General features: G+C 45.9%; 1 protein-coding gene across 5 annotated transcripts in view; it reads left to right on the plus strand.

Moving 5' to 3' along the window:
* GRM5 (glutamate metabotropic receptor 5) overlaps nucleotides 1-17,374 on the plus strand; it is a 259,832-nt gene that overhangs the window by 187,880 nt on the left and 54,578 nt on the right. For all 5 annotated transcript variants that reach the window (XM_083609574.1, XM_083609575.1, XM_083609573.1 and 2 more), the window contains exon 4: nucleotides 15,976-16,211. In XM_083609574.1, coding sequence (XP_083465700.1) covers nucleotides 15,976-16,211 — 236 coding nt within the window. The remainder of the gene's footprint in view (nucleotides 1-15,975; nucleotides 16,212-17,374) is intronic.

Below are 17,374 nucleotides of genomic sequence, written 5' to 3' on the forward strand. Positions count from 1 at the left end.
TTCAGGGGTCAGCAAACTTTTTCAGCAGGGGGCCGGTCCACTGTCCCTCAGACCTTGTGGGGGGCCGGACTATATTTTGGGAAAAAAGAAAAGAAGAAGAACAAATTCCTATGCCCCACAAATAACCCAGAGATGCATTTTAAATAAAAGCACACATTCTACTCATGTAAAAACATGCTGATTCCCGGACTGTCCGCAGGCCAGATTTAGAAGGTGATTGGGCTGGCTCCAGCCCCTGGGCCTTAGTTTGCCTACCCATGCTCTAGTTGCTGGAAGCCGCAAGGCGGTAAAGCCACAAGGAGGGGATCACTGGCCTGTGAGCGCTGCAATTGGAGAACAACCTCTACCAAAGGCGTCGTGGACTTTGAAGAAACATGAACACAGGATGAAAGGGAGAAACGAGCTAAGAGAACGGCATGTTTGGCAAACCCTTGCCGTGAACAACTCCTGCCTGAAAACCTATGTCCCCACTGTGGAAAGATGTGCAGATCCAGAACTGTCTTCCACAGTCCCTTACAGATACACAGTTAAGACCATATTCAAGGAAGACATCTTACTTGACTATGAGTGATTGCCAAAGAAGAAGAAGTAGTTGCTGGAAGCCACAAGGTGGGAAAGTGATGTTGCATCGAGGTTCTGCTTGCCTGGTTGGGTAAGATCCTTAGAAGTGTGAGCATAAGCTCTGCATCTGAAACAGGGTTTTCCTACATCAACCCATTTGCAGCTGGCGCTGTCTGAGAATTCTGATGGAAACAGAAATGTGAGCAGAAATGGCTGGTGTTTGCTTATTCATCTCATGTCCAGAACAGAAAGCAATCCAGCAAAAACAATCAGTATTCACTGTTGTTGCTTTCAGTCCTCAAGTGATGACCCACCCATTTGAATTGTGTTTCCCTGGAATCACGTAAGGACAACATGATTAATTACATAAAATTGCACCATGGGGAACAGCAAGTTGAATTACGTTGTTTTTGTCTGAAGCCGAACTGCAGCAGAGCGGATACAGCACTGCGCATGCTCAATGGAAATCAGTGCCTTCTAACATCCCTAGCTGCAGCCCCTTGGGTAGCTCAGTTGGTTAGAGCTTGGTGCTGATAACATCAAGGTTGCAGGTTCAATCCCTGTACGAGGCAGCTGCATATTTCTGCCTTGCTGGGCATTGGACTGGATGATCCTCAGGGCCTCTTCCAACCATAGTGGTCAACTTTTCCCTTTTCTTGTGAGGAATCCTATTCAGAATAAGGGAATTTCCCTTAAAAAGGGGAAAACATTAGCAGCTATGCTTCCAACTCTACGGTTCTATGATTCTATGCTGCCCAATTCTACCCCTGAAGATTTGGGGACCCTCTGGAATGGTGTGAGAAGTGATGTTGGGAAGCAGGAGAAGAAAACAGTGGAGATCTGGGGGCCAGAAAATCCTCTCGATCCAAGCTTCTGAGAAGCTCTCGTGCACCCTGCACCATAAATCAAAAAACCACTGCATTGCATCACATCAGCTCTCCAGCCTGTTACCTCACTACCTGAACGCTGAGCCACTTATCCTGTCAAGAAAGGAAGCTAAATGGTTTAGGCAAGGTTTTCTCTTAACAAATCCATGTTGGCAATCCATTTTTCCCTGTAGGTGCTTACAAAATTGAATTTTAGCAGTCCTGTTGTCTGACTAAATTTGATTCAAATGCACAGTGCTGCACTCCTAGAGAGTGTTTTGAATGTGTGATGTTTGCTTATGTGCTCACGCAAGGGGAACTTGCAGCTAGGGATGGAAGGGGAACGTCAGTTTTGCTCCTTCCTGTTTCTCATTCTTCCAGTCTTACATCCAGTTCTCCGCATCTTGCAGCAATTGGCAAAACTTAAAAAGAAAAGGAACTCATGAAAATTCACCAATATTTCAGGACACATTCTCCTGGTAATCACACTTTTGAAAGCATTTTTGTGTTTCATTTTCACCAATGGATTTATTTTTAGGCACAATTTCCCCTAATATATGCATTTCTGATAGATTCAGCACTCAGTGAGATCAGAATTGAATTTCTACCTCATCCCTACCTACAAAAAACATTGGAATGTACTATCACTTCCTAACAGGAATATTCCTGTTCAGAATTCCAGCCAGCCAACCATGTTGTCACTATGATGAAGAGAATTCATTGGAAAGTTTGGAAAGAATGAATGACTAATGGGAAGACTTGTAAGCACTTTGCAAGAGAAGAAGAAGAAGAAGAAGAAGAAGAAGAAGAAGAAGAAGAAGAGGAGGAGGAGGAGGAGGAGGAGGAGTTTGGATTTGATATCCCGCCTTTCACTCCCCTTCAGGAGTCTCAAAGGGGCTAACATTCTCCTTTCCCTTCCTCCCCCACAACAAACACTCTGTGAGGTGAGTGGGGCTGAGAGACTTCAAAGAAGTGTGACTGGCCCAAGGTCACCCAGCAGCTGCATGTGGAGGAGTGGAGACGCGAATCCGGTTCCCCAGATTACGAGACTACCGCTCTTAACCACTACACCACACATCAGGATGAATGCTCAGTGTTGTATAACCACCACACAATAACAAATCAGAGTGAATGCTCAGTAAAGATCAGGTATAGTCTGACCACTGTGCCATGGCGCCAATTTGAATAAAACAAGGGAGAGCGCTGCCCTGCCCCCTGCTGGAAGGTTGCTGGGAGGACAGATGGAGCCAAGTGAGTGCAGTCCTGGGTTAGGCCCCCTGACATGGTGGAGGCTTTACCACCTTCTTCCTGTCAGGTAGTTGTTTATCTCTATGACATCTGATGGGAGTGCATTCCACAGGGCAGGTGCCACTACCGAGAAGGCCCTCTGCCTGGTTCCCCGTAGCTTTGCTTCTCACAATGAGGGAACTGCCAGAAGGCCCTCGACGCTGGACCTCAGCATCTGGGCAGAACGATGGGGATGGAGACACTCCTACAGGTATACTGGGCTGTTTAGGGCTTTAAGTTTCAACACCTACACTTTGAATTGTGCTCGGAAACGTACTGGGAGCCAATGTAGGTCTTTCAGGACTGGTGTTATGTGGTCTTGGCGGCAGCAGGCAGTGGCCAAGTCCTCTCAATGGCAGGGGGCTCGTGAGGCACTGGGTCCAGGCCCAGGCCACTGGAGAGGAGGGGAGGAAGGAGGGTGCCCACTGGGAGAGAGGGAGGTGGGTGAGCAATTGGGCACCTTTTGTCCACAGAAAGTGGAGAGGGAGACTGGGGTGGCTCAGTTTGGAGAGGGGGAAATATCTGGACAGTGGGGTTGAAGGGGTCGAGGCCCCTTAGAATTGGTGCCTATCCCACTGTGTCATTTTCTTTATGCAAGCAAACCAGGATCAATGTTGAATAGATGATTTGTCTAGAAGTGCCTTATATATTTTGTGGTTGGGTAGGTAGGCTTGGATTTTTTGGTTCTATGATTCTATAACAGTAAAGCTGAACATTGAAAGCTGCACGTAGTGTGGTCCCTCACTTCTTTTGACAATAGGAGCCAAACCAGATGCACTAAGAAACAAGAATGTAGATCACCTCTCTCCATTGACATGTGTTAATATCTGGTGAAACCATTCCTGGAATTGTGGGTGGTGGAGATGGTTCTTTTTTTACTCACTCCAAGGTTTTGCGCACTCCAAAGCATGCAGAACAGATTGCGGGACTGCAGTGGAGATGACTGCTATTCATACCAATTTTCACACCACCTGCTGTTACGAATCCTTCGGAGTGAAAGTCTTTGTGCCACTGCAGCAGCCAACACAACAAATTCACTGTTTTGGTTAAATGGCATTCTATTTCATGGTGCTCATCCTCCTCTAATTCAAGGCTGTCTCTGATATCTCTTTATTATTGTAAATACACAGGAATGTATTGCCTAAAGTCACTGAGCTTATCTGTAAGAACTATGTTTGGCTATCTAATGGAAAATCATTCTGCAGATGGCAGCTGTTGTAAATCTTTGAGCCAACAGAAAACCAATTAAATGTTAGCTATCTTTTTTTTTCTTCCCCTCCCCTCTCTCTCCTGGCGGACATAATGCAAAGAAACCATCTCATCAATCAAGCAGATGTAAAGTTAATCAGTGCTAGAAAAATAGCACCCAAAATATAGTTATGGACATGTCACAGGAAAATGGAACAAATTGTGTACTCTGGTGTGTGAATGAGCTACTGAATCTCTGCCTGGAAGCAATTTAAGCAAGGGACCATGCAATGCAGATATGCACAGGATCCTGCGCTCTGATCCTCTGCTACCACCTTGGGGGGGAGGAGAGACACCAGACAGAAACAACCTCTCAGATCAGGAAGGATCTGGCCCTTGAAATGGTTCTTAGTGTCCCTATCTCTTTAGACTCCCCACCACCACAAAGGCTCATGAGGCCGACCCTGCTTCAGTTTGAGAAGGGATCAGCACCTTTTCCCCCCTTCCAATGACTCCAGCCAGATTAATTCAGTTCAGTTTGCATTTTACCTGAAAGAATGCGCAACTCAGAAAAGCAGCTACCTTTAGGGTTGCCAAAACAGCCTGAAGGAGCTTCTCCACCTCCATCGTTCAGCCCGGACACTGAGGTCCAGCTCTGAGGGCCTTCTGGCAGTTCCCTCCCTGTGAGAAGTGAGGTTACAGGGAACCAGGCATAGGGCCTTCTTTGTGGTGGCACCCTCCCTGTGGAATGCCCTCCCGCCAGATGTCAGGGAAATAAACAACTATCTGACTTTTAGAAGACATCTGAAGGCAGCCCTGTTCAGGGAAGTTTTAAATGCTTGATGTTTTATGGTGTTTTTAATATTCTGCTGGGAGCCACCCAGAGTGGCTGCAGAAACCCAGCCAGATGGGCAGGGTAGAAATAATAAGTTGTTGTTGTTGTTGTTGTTGTTGTTGTTGTTGTTGTTGTTGTTAATTACTATTATATGTCCAGGAATTCCCAGACATGTCCTCTTTTGGGGGTCCTACATGCATATCTGGGGGTAATTTTACATTTTAAAGCAAATGTCCTGGATTTTTGGGTGTTTTTTATATTAAAAAAATGTGCATGGGTGGCTCTGGTTCAGGCTCTGGTTCAGGTTCAGGTTCTGGTTCTGCCATGGGCAGTTCAAGCTCTAGTTCAGGCTCTGGCTCCAGCGTTTCTGGCTCCAGTTCAGGCTCTGGCACATGTGACCCCAGTTCTGGCTTTCGTGTGGGGGGCTCTGGTTCAACAGTAGCAGAAGGGCTATCAAGCAAATGCCCTAAAAAAGCTCAACAACCTTTTGTGTCCAGATTTTTACCTTCTGAAATGTGGCAACTCTAGCTACCTTTTCAAATTCACACTGCTCCAAATTTTGTGTGATGCAGTTCCCTGACTGAAAAATGTAAAGAAAGAAGGAATATGATAGGAAAAGTAAAATACACGCCAGTAATGATAACATTACAGAAAATGCATTTTGTTTTGAAGGGAATTGCTTACAAAAAAAATGTGCATGTTGTTATTATTTATTGTTTATTAAATTTATCACAGGGTGGTTTGCGGCATAAAAGCACAAAAATATGCAACATCATAAAGCAAAAACAGAAAACGAAAACAAAGCATGCCCATGCAAGGAGAAAACATAGTCCTCATATACGCCTGCAAACTGTGCTTGCTCATATATTTAATACAGTCTCACAGCAGTTTATATCCAAAGATTTCTACCTGGTTTTCAAATGTTCAAAACATACAAGTAAAAGAACAAGCATAAATCCAGCAAATTAAAACACGGTTAAAAGTGAGGTTTTAAATATCTAAGGCATTTCAAACCTCTTGATAGTCTTAGATATTTAAATGTCTTAAATATTAGGAGAAAATGTGCAGAAAAGTGCTGATGAATTTTAGTGGGGACTAAAACAATTTTGAACCAGTGCAAAAATGTGGCAAACTCAGTTTAAGACTGGGGGTGGGGGGAGGAATGGAGAGAAAGAGAAATGGATAGGTTTGACCATTCTCAACTCTATGTCCGCAGCCGCCACCAAACTGCAGGCACATCACCACACCCAAGGGCTTCTAAAGGAAGCAGCGCCCCTTTGAATGTCAATACTGTGTTGTTGCATATCAGGGCTGCCTGTTTTTAAAACAGACTCCAGGTACACTCAAACAGAAACGGTTCAAAGTACATTACAGCAGACAAAGAGCTCTGCTTACTCCGAGCCCTCCAGGCCCACACAGACTCCCACCTCCCACTTGTCTCTACAGGAAGTTTCCTCTTCAAGTACTTTGCCCTGAGCCAGGAACCAACGTATATCGGAGCTGATAATCTGAAGGAAGCCAAAGTGCTGCTGAAGGTTCAGAGTCTGCTAGCTCTTGGGCCAATATTCGAGATTAGGTGCTCCTGCTTCTAATGTGAGACCCGTTCAGAGCTGTCCATGGTGCTGATCACTTCCTTGCTCTGATACAGTGGTACCTCGGGTTACATACGCTTCAGGTTACATATGCTTCAGGTTACAGACTCCGCTAACCCAGAAATAGTACCTCGGGTTAAGAACTTTGCTTCAGGATGAGAACAGAAATCGTGCTCTGGTGGCGCAGCGGCAGCAGGAGGCCCCATTAGCTAAAGTGGTGCTTCAGGTTAAGAACAGTTTCAGGTTAAGAACGGATCTCCGGAACGAATTAAGTACTTAACCCGAGGAACCACTGTAGTTATCTTTTGAGGAAGGTGAAACTAGAAAAGAGGTTCGGTGAAATGGCATTAACTTTAGAGACAAGCTGTCGGCCAGGAAATTCCTGCTTTGGTGGTGTTGGAGAATATCTCAGGTGTTTATTATGTGCAGAAGAGTACACCAGCAAAAACAAGAAGAAAATTGGTTCGTGCGTGGGTTCAAGCCCCGTGTTGGACAAACAATTCCTGCATTGCATGGGGCTGCACTAGATGACCCTTGTGGTGCCTTCCAACTCTACAATTCTATGATTTCATGATTCTGTGCTTCAGGGTGAGACCCTGCTAGGGTGGAAGGCGAGAATCAGGAAGGAGATGGCTGTTCAGCATTCCAGGCTTGTAGGTTCCCTTCCCTCACCCTCAATCCACTTGTAAAGTGGATGTAATGAGTATTGTTGTAGGTTTTAGGGAAGGGGTCAGCCTGCACAATGCCCTGAGTTCCTTCTAATCCCTGGGGTCCTGCACCCAGGAAGGGTCAAAATCGGCTATAGGATTCTATCGCTGAACTAGGCAATTTAAGACAAGTGTGCTTACCCCTTCATTGGGCAGGCATTGTTGCATTGTCCCCTCTTCACGATCCCGTGGCAGTACAGGGTGGGAGACCTGGTTGGCATGTGTGGCCTGCAAACTTCTGCGCACTGTCCAGGTTGTAGCCTGCCTGCAAATGAGCCAATCTTAGCCAGGCTACCGTGCAGGACCTCCCCAGGGGTGGGGTCAACTGTGCCAGCAGGCATCACTTGAGTCCACGCTTGGAGAATAAATATAGGGCCTGCCCAGGCCTCCTCACCCAGTTTGCTGTTGGCCACTTAAACATAACCAAAGAAGTTGCTCTGTGCCATAGGGCAAATGTCTGGGCCTTTCCTCTTCCCACCTGGCTGGGAAAGCAAGCAAGAGGAGTGAAATTGTGGGTGAGTTGAGCAAAAGTCGGGCTTGCCAACTGAGACAAGCTTGCTCCGTGTAGGACTTTCGGCCTCCACTAGAAATCTAATGGAGAAGCAGGATTTATCGGGGTGTTGAAGCTGTGAGCCCCTCCATCTTATGCTTGGCTTTCATATGTGTGTAAATAAAACCGTGTATCCCAGGCTTCCTCAACCTCGGCCCTCCAGATGATTTGAGACTACAATTCCCATCATCCTTGACCACTGGTCCTGCTAGCTAGGGATCATGGGAGTTGTAGGCCAGAAACATCTGGAGGGCCAACGTTGAGGAAGCCTAATCTATCCTAAGGACAATGCAGTCTCTGTTGACCTTCACTCCAAGGAAAATGAACACTGAGTGACCCCTGGAGTATCCCACCACCCAGAGATTGGCTTGGAGCGTACCAGTATGTTGTCTGGTGGCTGGTAGGCAGCAACAGGAGAGATTGTTTGCCCCAGGGTAGCAGCCTTTAGCTAGACGTGTCTCCCCACCCAACCCCTTGAGCAATGGGAGGGGAGTGCATACACCCATGGTGCCTTGATGGGTTCCTTTTTTGCTTATTTGCTGTGGGGCTAACTAGTGTTCCTAACACGTATCTAGTGCGATGTGTGGGCATTTTGTGATTATTATTATTATTTGCTTTTTTGATGGATTGCTTGCATTTGTTGCAACTTCATTTTCTATTAATACGGTGCTCACCGCCTTTGGGCCAAAAGAAGAAGAAGTAGTGTTATATAAATAAAGCATAACATAGCACAATGCCTAGCATGACACAATATCTGCTAAAGGACTATCTGTCAGAGATCTAGCAGCTGCTGTGGCATGAGAGGCAGCTTCTGTCATAATGATGTGAGCTGCAAACAGCTTTAGGTAAAGTGAACGAGACTGGACTGCCAGCTAATGAATGAACTCATTAACCTCTGTGACATCAGCGATAGATTGGCATACGCGGTGGAATGGGGAGGGCCCGGGGAGCGGAATAACTGGAATAGGAGAACTTGCCACTTCCCTGGGCAAGAGGTAATTGTTGGGCTTTCTGGAATCAAACTGAAGCCTTTTAGAAAGTGACATTTGTTGCACAACACTTCCACGGCCCTCCATGTTTGTCTGCCCGTCGCCACGGCTTGAGGCAAAGAAGAAAACTGTTCTTAGGGAAGGTTGTGCAAGCTGAGAGGCGCAGCTGGTTTATTATTTTAAGGACAGAGCCGAAGTGGCTTCCATGGGCAGCTGATCAGGCCCTGAAAGGGAATATGCCCAGTGCTCTTAGCAGTGCCAATTGCCTGGGTCTAGCTGACATTTTAATTTCCCAGACAGCCTCAGTTTTATTCATCTATTTGGGCAATTCCTATACAGTGGACCCTCGGGTAACATAACTTTCAGGTTGCAAACGCAGCAAACCCAGATGTGTATACTTCCAGGTTTCATAGCACGCACTTCGCGCATGCACAGAAGCGCTCTATCACGCCGCGTGTGTGCGCAGAAGAAGCGCCTCATGTTGCAGACTTTTCGGGGTATGTAAGGACACCTGGAACGAATTAAGTTCATATCTGGAGGGTCCACTGTACTGCCCTTTGCACAAGCCTTAGGGCAGTTTGCAACAAAGCCAAAGGAAATAAACAGAAAGCATAAAACCCATAAGCAGGGTGGGGAGGAAAGGAAAGGGTTAAATGGAGTGGCTGGAATCCTGAACAGTAGAACTCCATACTGCAACATTTTGTTGTAGGTGCAGTGTATATCCTACATAAGTCTCATTTTCACTTCTCCCTCCTGGGTTAGGGTCGCAAGCATTGCCAACATGGCACCCATGGGTGCCAGTTTGCCTCCCATTGCTTCCTACAGTGCCTGTGGAAAGTATTAGTAAATATGTTCTCAAAAATCCACAATGCACAAGTGGCTTTTTTGCTCTTCCTGCCCAGTAACTTTTGGCACTTTTTCGGCTGCTCCTATATGGGACAAGCCCCCTTAAACATGCCCCAATTTCTTCAGATGCCAGGATTAGACACCCACCTGCCCATCCATTCTGAGGAGAGGGGAGGTGCAAAGAACATCTTTCTCTGACTGAACATGGCTGTGACAAGAGTAGTGACATTTTTTCCATTGACATGTGTAAGGCATGGCCACATCATTTTGTAGTCTCATGGCTTTTCCCGCTCATTTAGGTGTGGCAGCCATACCTCCACAGCAGCCATTTTGGGTTGGGCCATACATCCTGTGGCGGCCATTTTGGGTAAGCCTCATCCTCTCAGCACCAAGTTTATGTCTTTTGCATATGACACTTTTTCAAAATTCCAACTGGGCCCATTAGTCCAAAAAGGTTAGTTTAAATAACATAAATAATAAAATTTTATTAAAGCTTTTTTTCATAATACAATCAGATAAAAGAAAGTAATCTAAATAAAAACAAAAGCAGAGAAAGAACGAGAAAAGAAAAGGAGTTTGTTTAGAGCAGATTAAGGGATTAAGTAGATGGGATTCTTTACTCTTTTCCTGCCAGTTCTTTCTCTACTCCAAACCACCCGCCCACAACACACAGCTTTTTCAGATTTAGGGTTCCTAGACTTGTGTTTCTTCCCTCACAAATAGGTGCTTGGAACAGTGCAGGAAAAGAGGAGAGTGAGAGGAGATACGATAGCCATCTTCAAATCTCTCAAGGGCTGTCACATGGAAGAGGGAACAATCTTGTTTTCTCCTGCTCTGGAGGCTAGGACTTGAACCCATGGCTTCAAGTTACCAGAAAGAAGATTCCAATTAAACGTTCGGGGAAAATTTTTCTGACAGTAAGAGCTGTTCAGCAGTGGAACAGACTCCCACAAGAGGTGGTGGACTCTCCTTCCTTGGAGGTTTTTAAGCAGAGGTTGGATGGCCATCTGTCATGGATGCTTTAGCTGAGATTCCTGCATTGCAAGGGGGTTGGACTAGATGACCCTTGGGTCCCGTCTAAGATTCTATGATTCCAGGAATAGGTGAAGCAGGTTGGCAAGTGAAATGTGAACAGTGACAAGTAGGGAAAACACACACCCCTTCCCTCCCTCCGCTGCTTCTCCATTCCAAATCACAAAGTGCCCCTTCTTGAAACAAAATGGCCGCCTGCACTGGGTCATACTCATTTTTATGTAACGGGCACTTAGGCCCTCCATCTAGCCTATATGGATGTAGGACCAAGTATAGCTGCAATTAAACGCACTTCAGCGAATGGCACCATTCCCAATTTAAAACCGTTATGTAATGCTAATTGCCGTGTTCTTTCCGAGTGGGTGGCAAAATGGAAGATAACATAAAGAATACAAAGCCATGCAGAGTTTTTTCTCTCTCTCCATAATAAAAAACCCCCATAGCACTAAAGCGTTCAGACTTGCCCCCTTTTTTTACAGCAACAATAAAGAAGCCTTGTAATTCATATTTTGTTAGAAAATGGCCTATACACTTAGTTGCCATGGTTACTTGATACAGCTCTGTAGATGCTGTTGTATACCGGCAATCAAGCTTCGGGTACAAGTGTTAGAATTTCTAGGGCAGCGATCGGGAGACAAAGGAGACCTACGAATTTGTTTCCTGCGAGCCACAAACCTTATTGTCAAAACAGCCACAGGCCAATGCGGTAGGGTGACTATAATGCTCTCTTTGAACTAGAGGGATCTTGAATTTACGAATCTGCATTTAATCATAGAACTGACAGGCTGACTTGGAGAAAGGCAAGAGAGTCTCTGGGCACACGCAGAGTGCTTTCCTCCCAATAGTAGTAATGCTGGTTTTCTGGAGCAACTTTGAACTTGCAAAATTTTCAGACATTTCTCTGCTACTTTACATTGCCTGGCTGGCACCCTTGAATTCTGCTAATGCTTCTTGCTTGCCGGATGGAGGAATCAGAGGGGTTCGTGTGTAGAAACTACTGTACAGGTGTAATATTTGTATGCATTGCTCCACCCACTTTGGCCCCTGACCCCGCCCACCACTGGTATGTGGTTCCTGGAAGCTTGCCTAGAAAGGAATGCAAGACTGGACAAGGTTCTCCAACCACACACCAATGGTGGGCAGGGCCAGAGTCAAAAGTAGGTGGAGCTATAAAAGAGTTTCCCCTCCTTTTAGTATCCAGTCTATTTCTCCATCTAGCCCAGAATACCCTCCTTCTTGAACAGACAGCAACTCTCCAGGTCTGTCTAGATCTAGGTTGTCCACCTCTGCCCTATCACAAAATTCAAACCCATTGTCCGCAGACTGTGTAGTCTGCTGAAACTTTGGAACTCCCTGCATATTGGCATCAGTCGGGCTTTTGTATGTTGGCACCCATCAGTCTCGAGAGGCAATGGAGTGCGCCTCTGGGGGTGAAGTCAAACTTCTGCAGAACCACTGTGGCTGCTGTGACTGCAGAGGCCAGTAACTCATAAATGCATTAGCAGCAGTGAAGTTACCTCTCTGGGGTGCAAGCCTGGGCGGCGTGTCTGGAGGTCCTGGGTTGCCCAGATGACAAGAATTCACTGTATTCTTTGCAGCATCTGCTTAGAACATGTTTGTTTAGGCAAGCCTAACATATATGAGTTACATGGGTTTTGCCTCTTTCGCATCTCCTGTCTAGTTTGATAAAGTTTCAAACTTTTTTAAAACACCTGTTCTTTATGGAGACTTTTAATGTTTTATTTCGTATTTCTGTCAACCATTTAGAGGTTTCTTTACAATAAAGTGGGATATAAATGTTTGTTAAATGGATACAACAAATGGTTTGAATCCAGACTTAATGAGCCTCAAAGCGACGTGGTTCCAGATTTGTCACTTGTGTTGAAATACTATCTTTTGTACTGCAGCGGTGACCAGAGGGACCGAACAACACAACAGGAGCAAGGCTATAATCACCACCCTCATCATCATGGTCGTCACTCACCAAATCCATCATCACCTTCAATCTCATTGTCATCCTCATCACCAGTTTATCACATGCATACTGTATAAGGTAGTCCTACCTTGATCCTTTATACATCCAGAGAGAGAGGTTGGGTTGGGTTGGGTTGGGTTGGGTTGGGTTGTAAGAATAACAATATCACATTTTTCACAAGCCTGGGACATCATCACCATGTTCTGTGGCCAAGATTTTTGTAACTCCCTTTGCATAGGGACCAGGGAATAGGAAGTTTAAAAGAGAAGAGGATGGAGATGATCCAAAAGAAGCAGTGAGGTTCCTGTGGCCCAGAGTCTGAATGTGGACCTCAAGATTCTCTCCAGGCCATATTCCTGGAGAGCCTTCTCTCCTCCCTGCCCTGCCTCACATTCCCCTTGAGTGCTGCTGCCTGGCTGCAGTGCATCCTTGAACTCTGAAAATACCTTTGGCTTGCCTGGAATGAGAATAGAAAGGGGTTTGTGAGTGTGTCTAGAAGCTAGCCCGCTGTTCACAGGTAACATTTACATTAATTGCTCCTCCCACTTTTTCCTCTGATCCTGCCCACCACTGCCATATGGCCCCCAGAAAGTTTTACAAAATGAAATGTGGCCCTCAGGTTGGAAAAAGGTTCCCCATTCCTATGCTGAAACATTACAGCACCTCATTATTCTCTCCACCCCATCTTTTTTTGAACCTCTATTTTTTTTAGAAAGTCAAATTCCTGTAGATTTTGCAGAGAGGCACAGAGACCCTATGAATCTTCAGCTAAGTCAGTATGCGTTCGTATTACTGCATCAGACTCTGGCGTCTTCTGCTATTTGTTTTTCAGCAGCCGATGAAGTCATTCCTCTTACTTCATTCGCCATCACTTGCGCTCACTGCCTGGTGGTCAGAAAAAAGGCTGCAGCAGCTTCATGTGCAACTCACCCCAATTCAACCTCAGTGCGTTTGTGAAAAGGGCTGCGTCCATAAATGAGGACATTAAGGACCAGGCCTTGAATCAATAGGATGAGGAAGAATGGAGCTCCTACAAGGGCTAAATGTTTAGGTCACCGCTGCTTGCTTCTTTATGGCATTTGCCACACTCTATATCATTTATCCAAGTTTACACTGCAAAGAGAATACTAGCAAGATATACAATAACATAATACGCAGGAGGCAGCATGCCTTTGAATGCCAGTGGCTGGGACCCATGAGTCCTGTTTTCAGACTTTCCAGGGGTGACCTGTGGTGTGAACAGGATTCTGAACCAGATGGTCCTTTGGTCTGATCCAGAAGGGCATTTCTCATGCTCTGAGTGGCAGGGCACAAGGGAGAGCAAAGCGATCAAGGAGACAGAGCAACTCCCATGAGAAAAAGTTGCAACATTTGGGGGTGGGGTTTTTTTTTAGTAAGAAGTGACATGATAGAAGTGCGCAATATTATGCAATGTGGCTAAGGAGAAACCTCTCTCATTCTATAACTTATGGGTGTCCAATGGACAGATTAAAGACACCATACATAGTTGAACTATGGAATTCACTCTCCCACAGGAGAGCATGGTGGTCACCAACTTGAATGGTTTAAATAGAGGAGCAGGCAGATTCATGGAGGATAAGGCTAAAAATGGCTACTATTCCTTTTGGCCATGTTCTTTCTCCACTGTCAGAGGCAACATGCCTCTGAATGCTGGGAATCACAAGTGACAAGAGTCGTCTCTTGTTTGTGAGCTTCCCATAGGCACCTGGTTGACCATTGCTGAACTAATTGGTTCATTGGTTGGATCCAACAATAAATAACACAGTTAAATATCAGCAGTGGAAACTTATTTATTTATTACATATATATACCAACTTTACCTTCCAAGGAACTCAAGGTGGGGTACATGGTTCTCCTCCTCCCCATTTCATTCTCACAACAACCCTGAGAGGTAGGTTAGGCTAAGAGATAGCAACTGGCCCAAGGTCACCCAGTGAGCTTCATGGCTGATTGGGAATTCGAACCCTGCCTTCCCAGGTCCTCCCAGGTTATAATACTATAACTATTACTCCACCCACTTCTTGAAGAGAGCATCAAGGGGATGGTCTTCTGGTCCAGAGCCAAGCACACCATTTCCTTTCCATCCATTCGCTTGGGTGTACTGACTGCCCTGGGAAGTACCGTATTTTTCGCTCTATAGGATGCACTTTTCCCCCTCCAAAAATGAAGGGGAAATGTGTGTGCGTCCTATGGAGTGAATGCAGGCTCCTTGGCTTCAGCGATAGCAACACGAAGCCTCCGAAGTGCAGAGGGAGAGCTCCCTCCACGTTCCGGAGGCTTTGTGTTGCATTCAGGCAGCTATCCGCAAGCCTTCAGAGCACAGCAGGAGTTCCCGCCGTGCTCCGAAGGCTTGTGGGTGGCCGCCTGAAGCCTGGAGAGCGAGAGGGGTCGGTGCACACCAATCCCTCTCGCTCTCCAGGCTTCGCTTCGCTGGAGAGGCGCTGCACAGTTTTCCCTCTCTGTGCAGCACCCCTTCAGCGAAGTGGGAGGAGAAATGGAAGGGGCTCCGTTTCTCCTGCCACTTCGCTGAAGGGGCGCTGAGCAGAGAGGGGGAGAATTTTTTTTCCTGTTGTCCCCCTCCTATGGTCCGGTGCGTCCTATAGAGCAAAAAATACGGTACGTGCTGGGAAGGATGAAGTCTCTGGTGTAGAGGCGGCTTGACCCTTAAAGGAATTTGTTCAGGGGTTGCTATGCTTGGGGGTCCCAGTTTGGGGGTATCTTGACTCAAGATGATTCTTCTTCTTCTTCTTCTTCTTCTTCTTCTTCTTCTTCTTCTTCTTCTTCTTCTTCTTCTTCTTCCTTTTCTCACAAAAGTGATTCAAAGAGCCTTGCAACGCAATACGTCTCAGTGGTTGGGACTCGGGCTTGGTGTTGAGAACCTTGGTCCGAGTTATGGAATTTGCTACCACAATTCTGAACCACAATGTGGAGTGGAGGCAACCAACTTGGATGCCTTTAAAAGGGGATCAGAACATTTCATGGAGATTAAGGCTATCAATGGCTACTAACCCTGATGGCTGTGCTCTGAATGAAAGTCACTGGGGGTGATGACTGGAAGAGTCATTCTCCTCCTCATGGGATTCCCATAGTTATCTAGTTGGCCCCTGTGAGAACAGAACGCTGGATCAAATGGGCCTCTGATTTGATCCAGCAGGACTCCTCTTGTATTTTTTTATTCACATTCTTATGGGTTCATCATTTCTGGGGCTTGTGCCACTGGTCCTTCTGGTTTATCTGGTCACTTGTCCTCTGGGTCTGATTGCAGGGCTTCTGCCCAGGATTAGGTTCATGATATGGTACTCTCAGCCAAGTGTGTGAGCTGGTTAAATAAAGGAAACCCAAGATCTTACTGTATCTGTGCGACAAGAATGAAGCACCCCCTGCAGCAGCTTCCTTGTCCAGCCGCAGCTCTTGTTTGGCCAGGGTCCCCTTGCTATTCCCAAGGACGCATGCCAATAATTCTCTTCAATGATTCACAGCAGCCCCGTCCTCACAGAGAGTCTGCTCCTTTTATTTATCTTTGCAGCGATGGCTGGGCAGACAGATACGATGTGACAGAAGGATACCAGCGCGAGGCTGTTGGCGGAATAACAATCAAGCTTCAGTCTCCGGATGTGAAATGGTTTGATGATTATTACCTGCAGCTTCAGCCAGAAACCAACCACCGAAACCCGTGGTTTCAGGAATTTTGGCAACACCGTTTCCAGTGCCGGCTGAAGGGATCCCCTCAGGAGAATATGAAATTCAACAAGACCTGCAGCAGTAAGCCTCTTTATTCTCACATATCTGTTTATTTGAAACCAATGAAGTCCAAGCTGTTAATTGCTTCTGGGATTATGGGAACTGGAGGAATCAATGTCAGGATGAAGGTATGGCGATGTTAAGTGTCTTTTGTGCCAATGAGCTGGGGGCAGACTCAAACAACAGTTTCATGTGGTAACGAAAAGGTTGAGCATAGTTTCTATTCTATCATTTTTCTGTATTCTGGAATTTGGTTTTGTTTTGTGGCAGTTGTTTTTATTTTATTTTATTTTGCTACAGCCTCAGACTGTGCAGCATTTTACTAATTTGTAAAATAAACTTATAAATATAAATAAAGAGTAGTATCAGTCAGATACTTTTCCGCTCTTCCAGCAGCAGAGATTATTTCATTTGTAACTTAAGGGTTAGCTCTGATACGTTCAAAAAGTCAGCTAGCCAAGAGGGGTATGGGCCGAAGTGTTGCTCAGCAACCAGAGTCACATGATGTTCACTGAGGTAGCACATGCTCTGATTGGCTATGTAGTTCAGAGGGGGTTTCCCTCTGTATATTTTAGTTGATTTTTTCTATCCTCCTATGTACAAGGCCTGAACTAAGAAAGACAAAACCTCTCTGTTCCTTTTTCCTCAAATCACACACTGTTTTCAGTTTGCTCGGTAAAGGGTCAACAGGACTTTTCTCAGAGGACTTCATTTGCATTATTTAAGTGACTTTGCTAACGGTGATAAATATAACAGAGCAGTAAATGTCAAGCCCCTATGAACCAGGGTCATATTTAACAACTCACCTACTAGCATTAGGTGACTAGGAATTCCCTGCAGGTGAGTGAGTGGGGCAGTCACAGAGGGACCGATTGCCCCATCTTCCCCTGCCAGCCTGTTTGGTTTCTGTGGCATCTGCAGAAGACAATCTTCTTGCGTTCTTCTGTTAAAGAGTGAAGACAATAAAAGCTGGCGTGCACACACACTCCACAAAACACCTCACTTGCGATGGAATATTTATTTTTATGATAATAGAATACAGGAACCCATCTGGTTGTTGTTGTTTAGTTGTTTAGTCATGTCCGACTCTTCGTGACCCCATGGACCAGAGCACGCCAGGCACTCCTGTCTTCCACTGCCTCCCGCAGTTTGGTCAAACTCATGCTGGTAGCGTCGAGAACACT

This window comes from Podarcis filfolensis (genome assembly GCF_964270895.1).
Source record: "Podarcis filfolensis genome assembly, chromosome: 4".
Lineage (NCBI taxonomy): Eukaryota > Metazoa > Chordata > Lepidosauria > Squamata > Lacertidae > Podarcis > Podarcis filfolensis.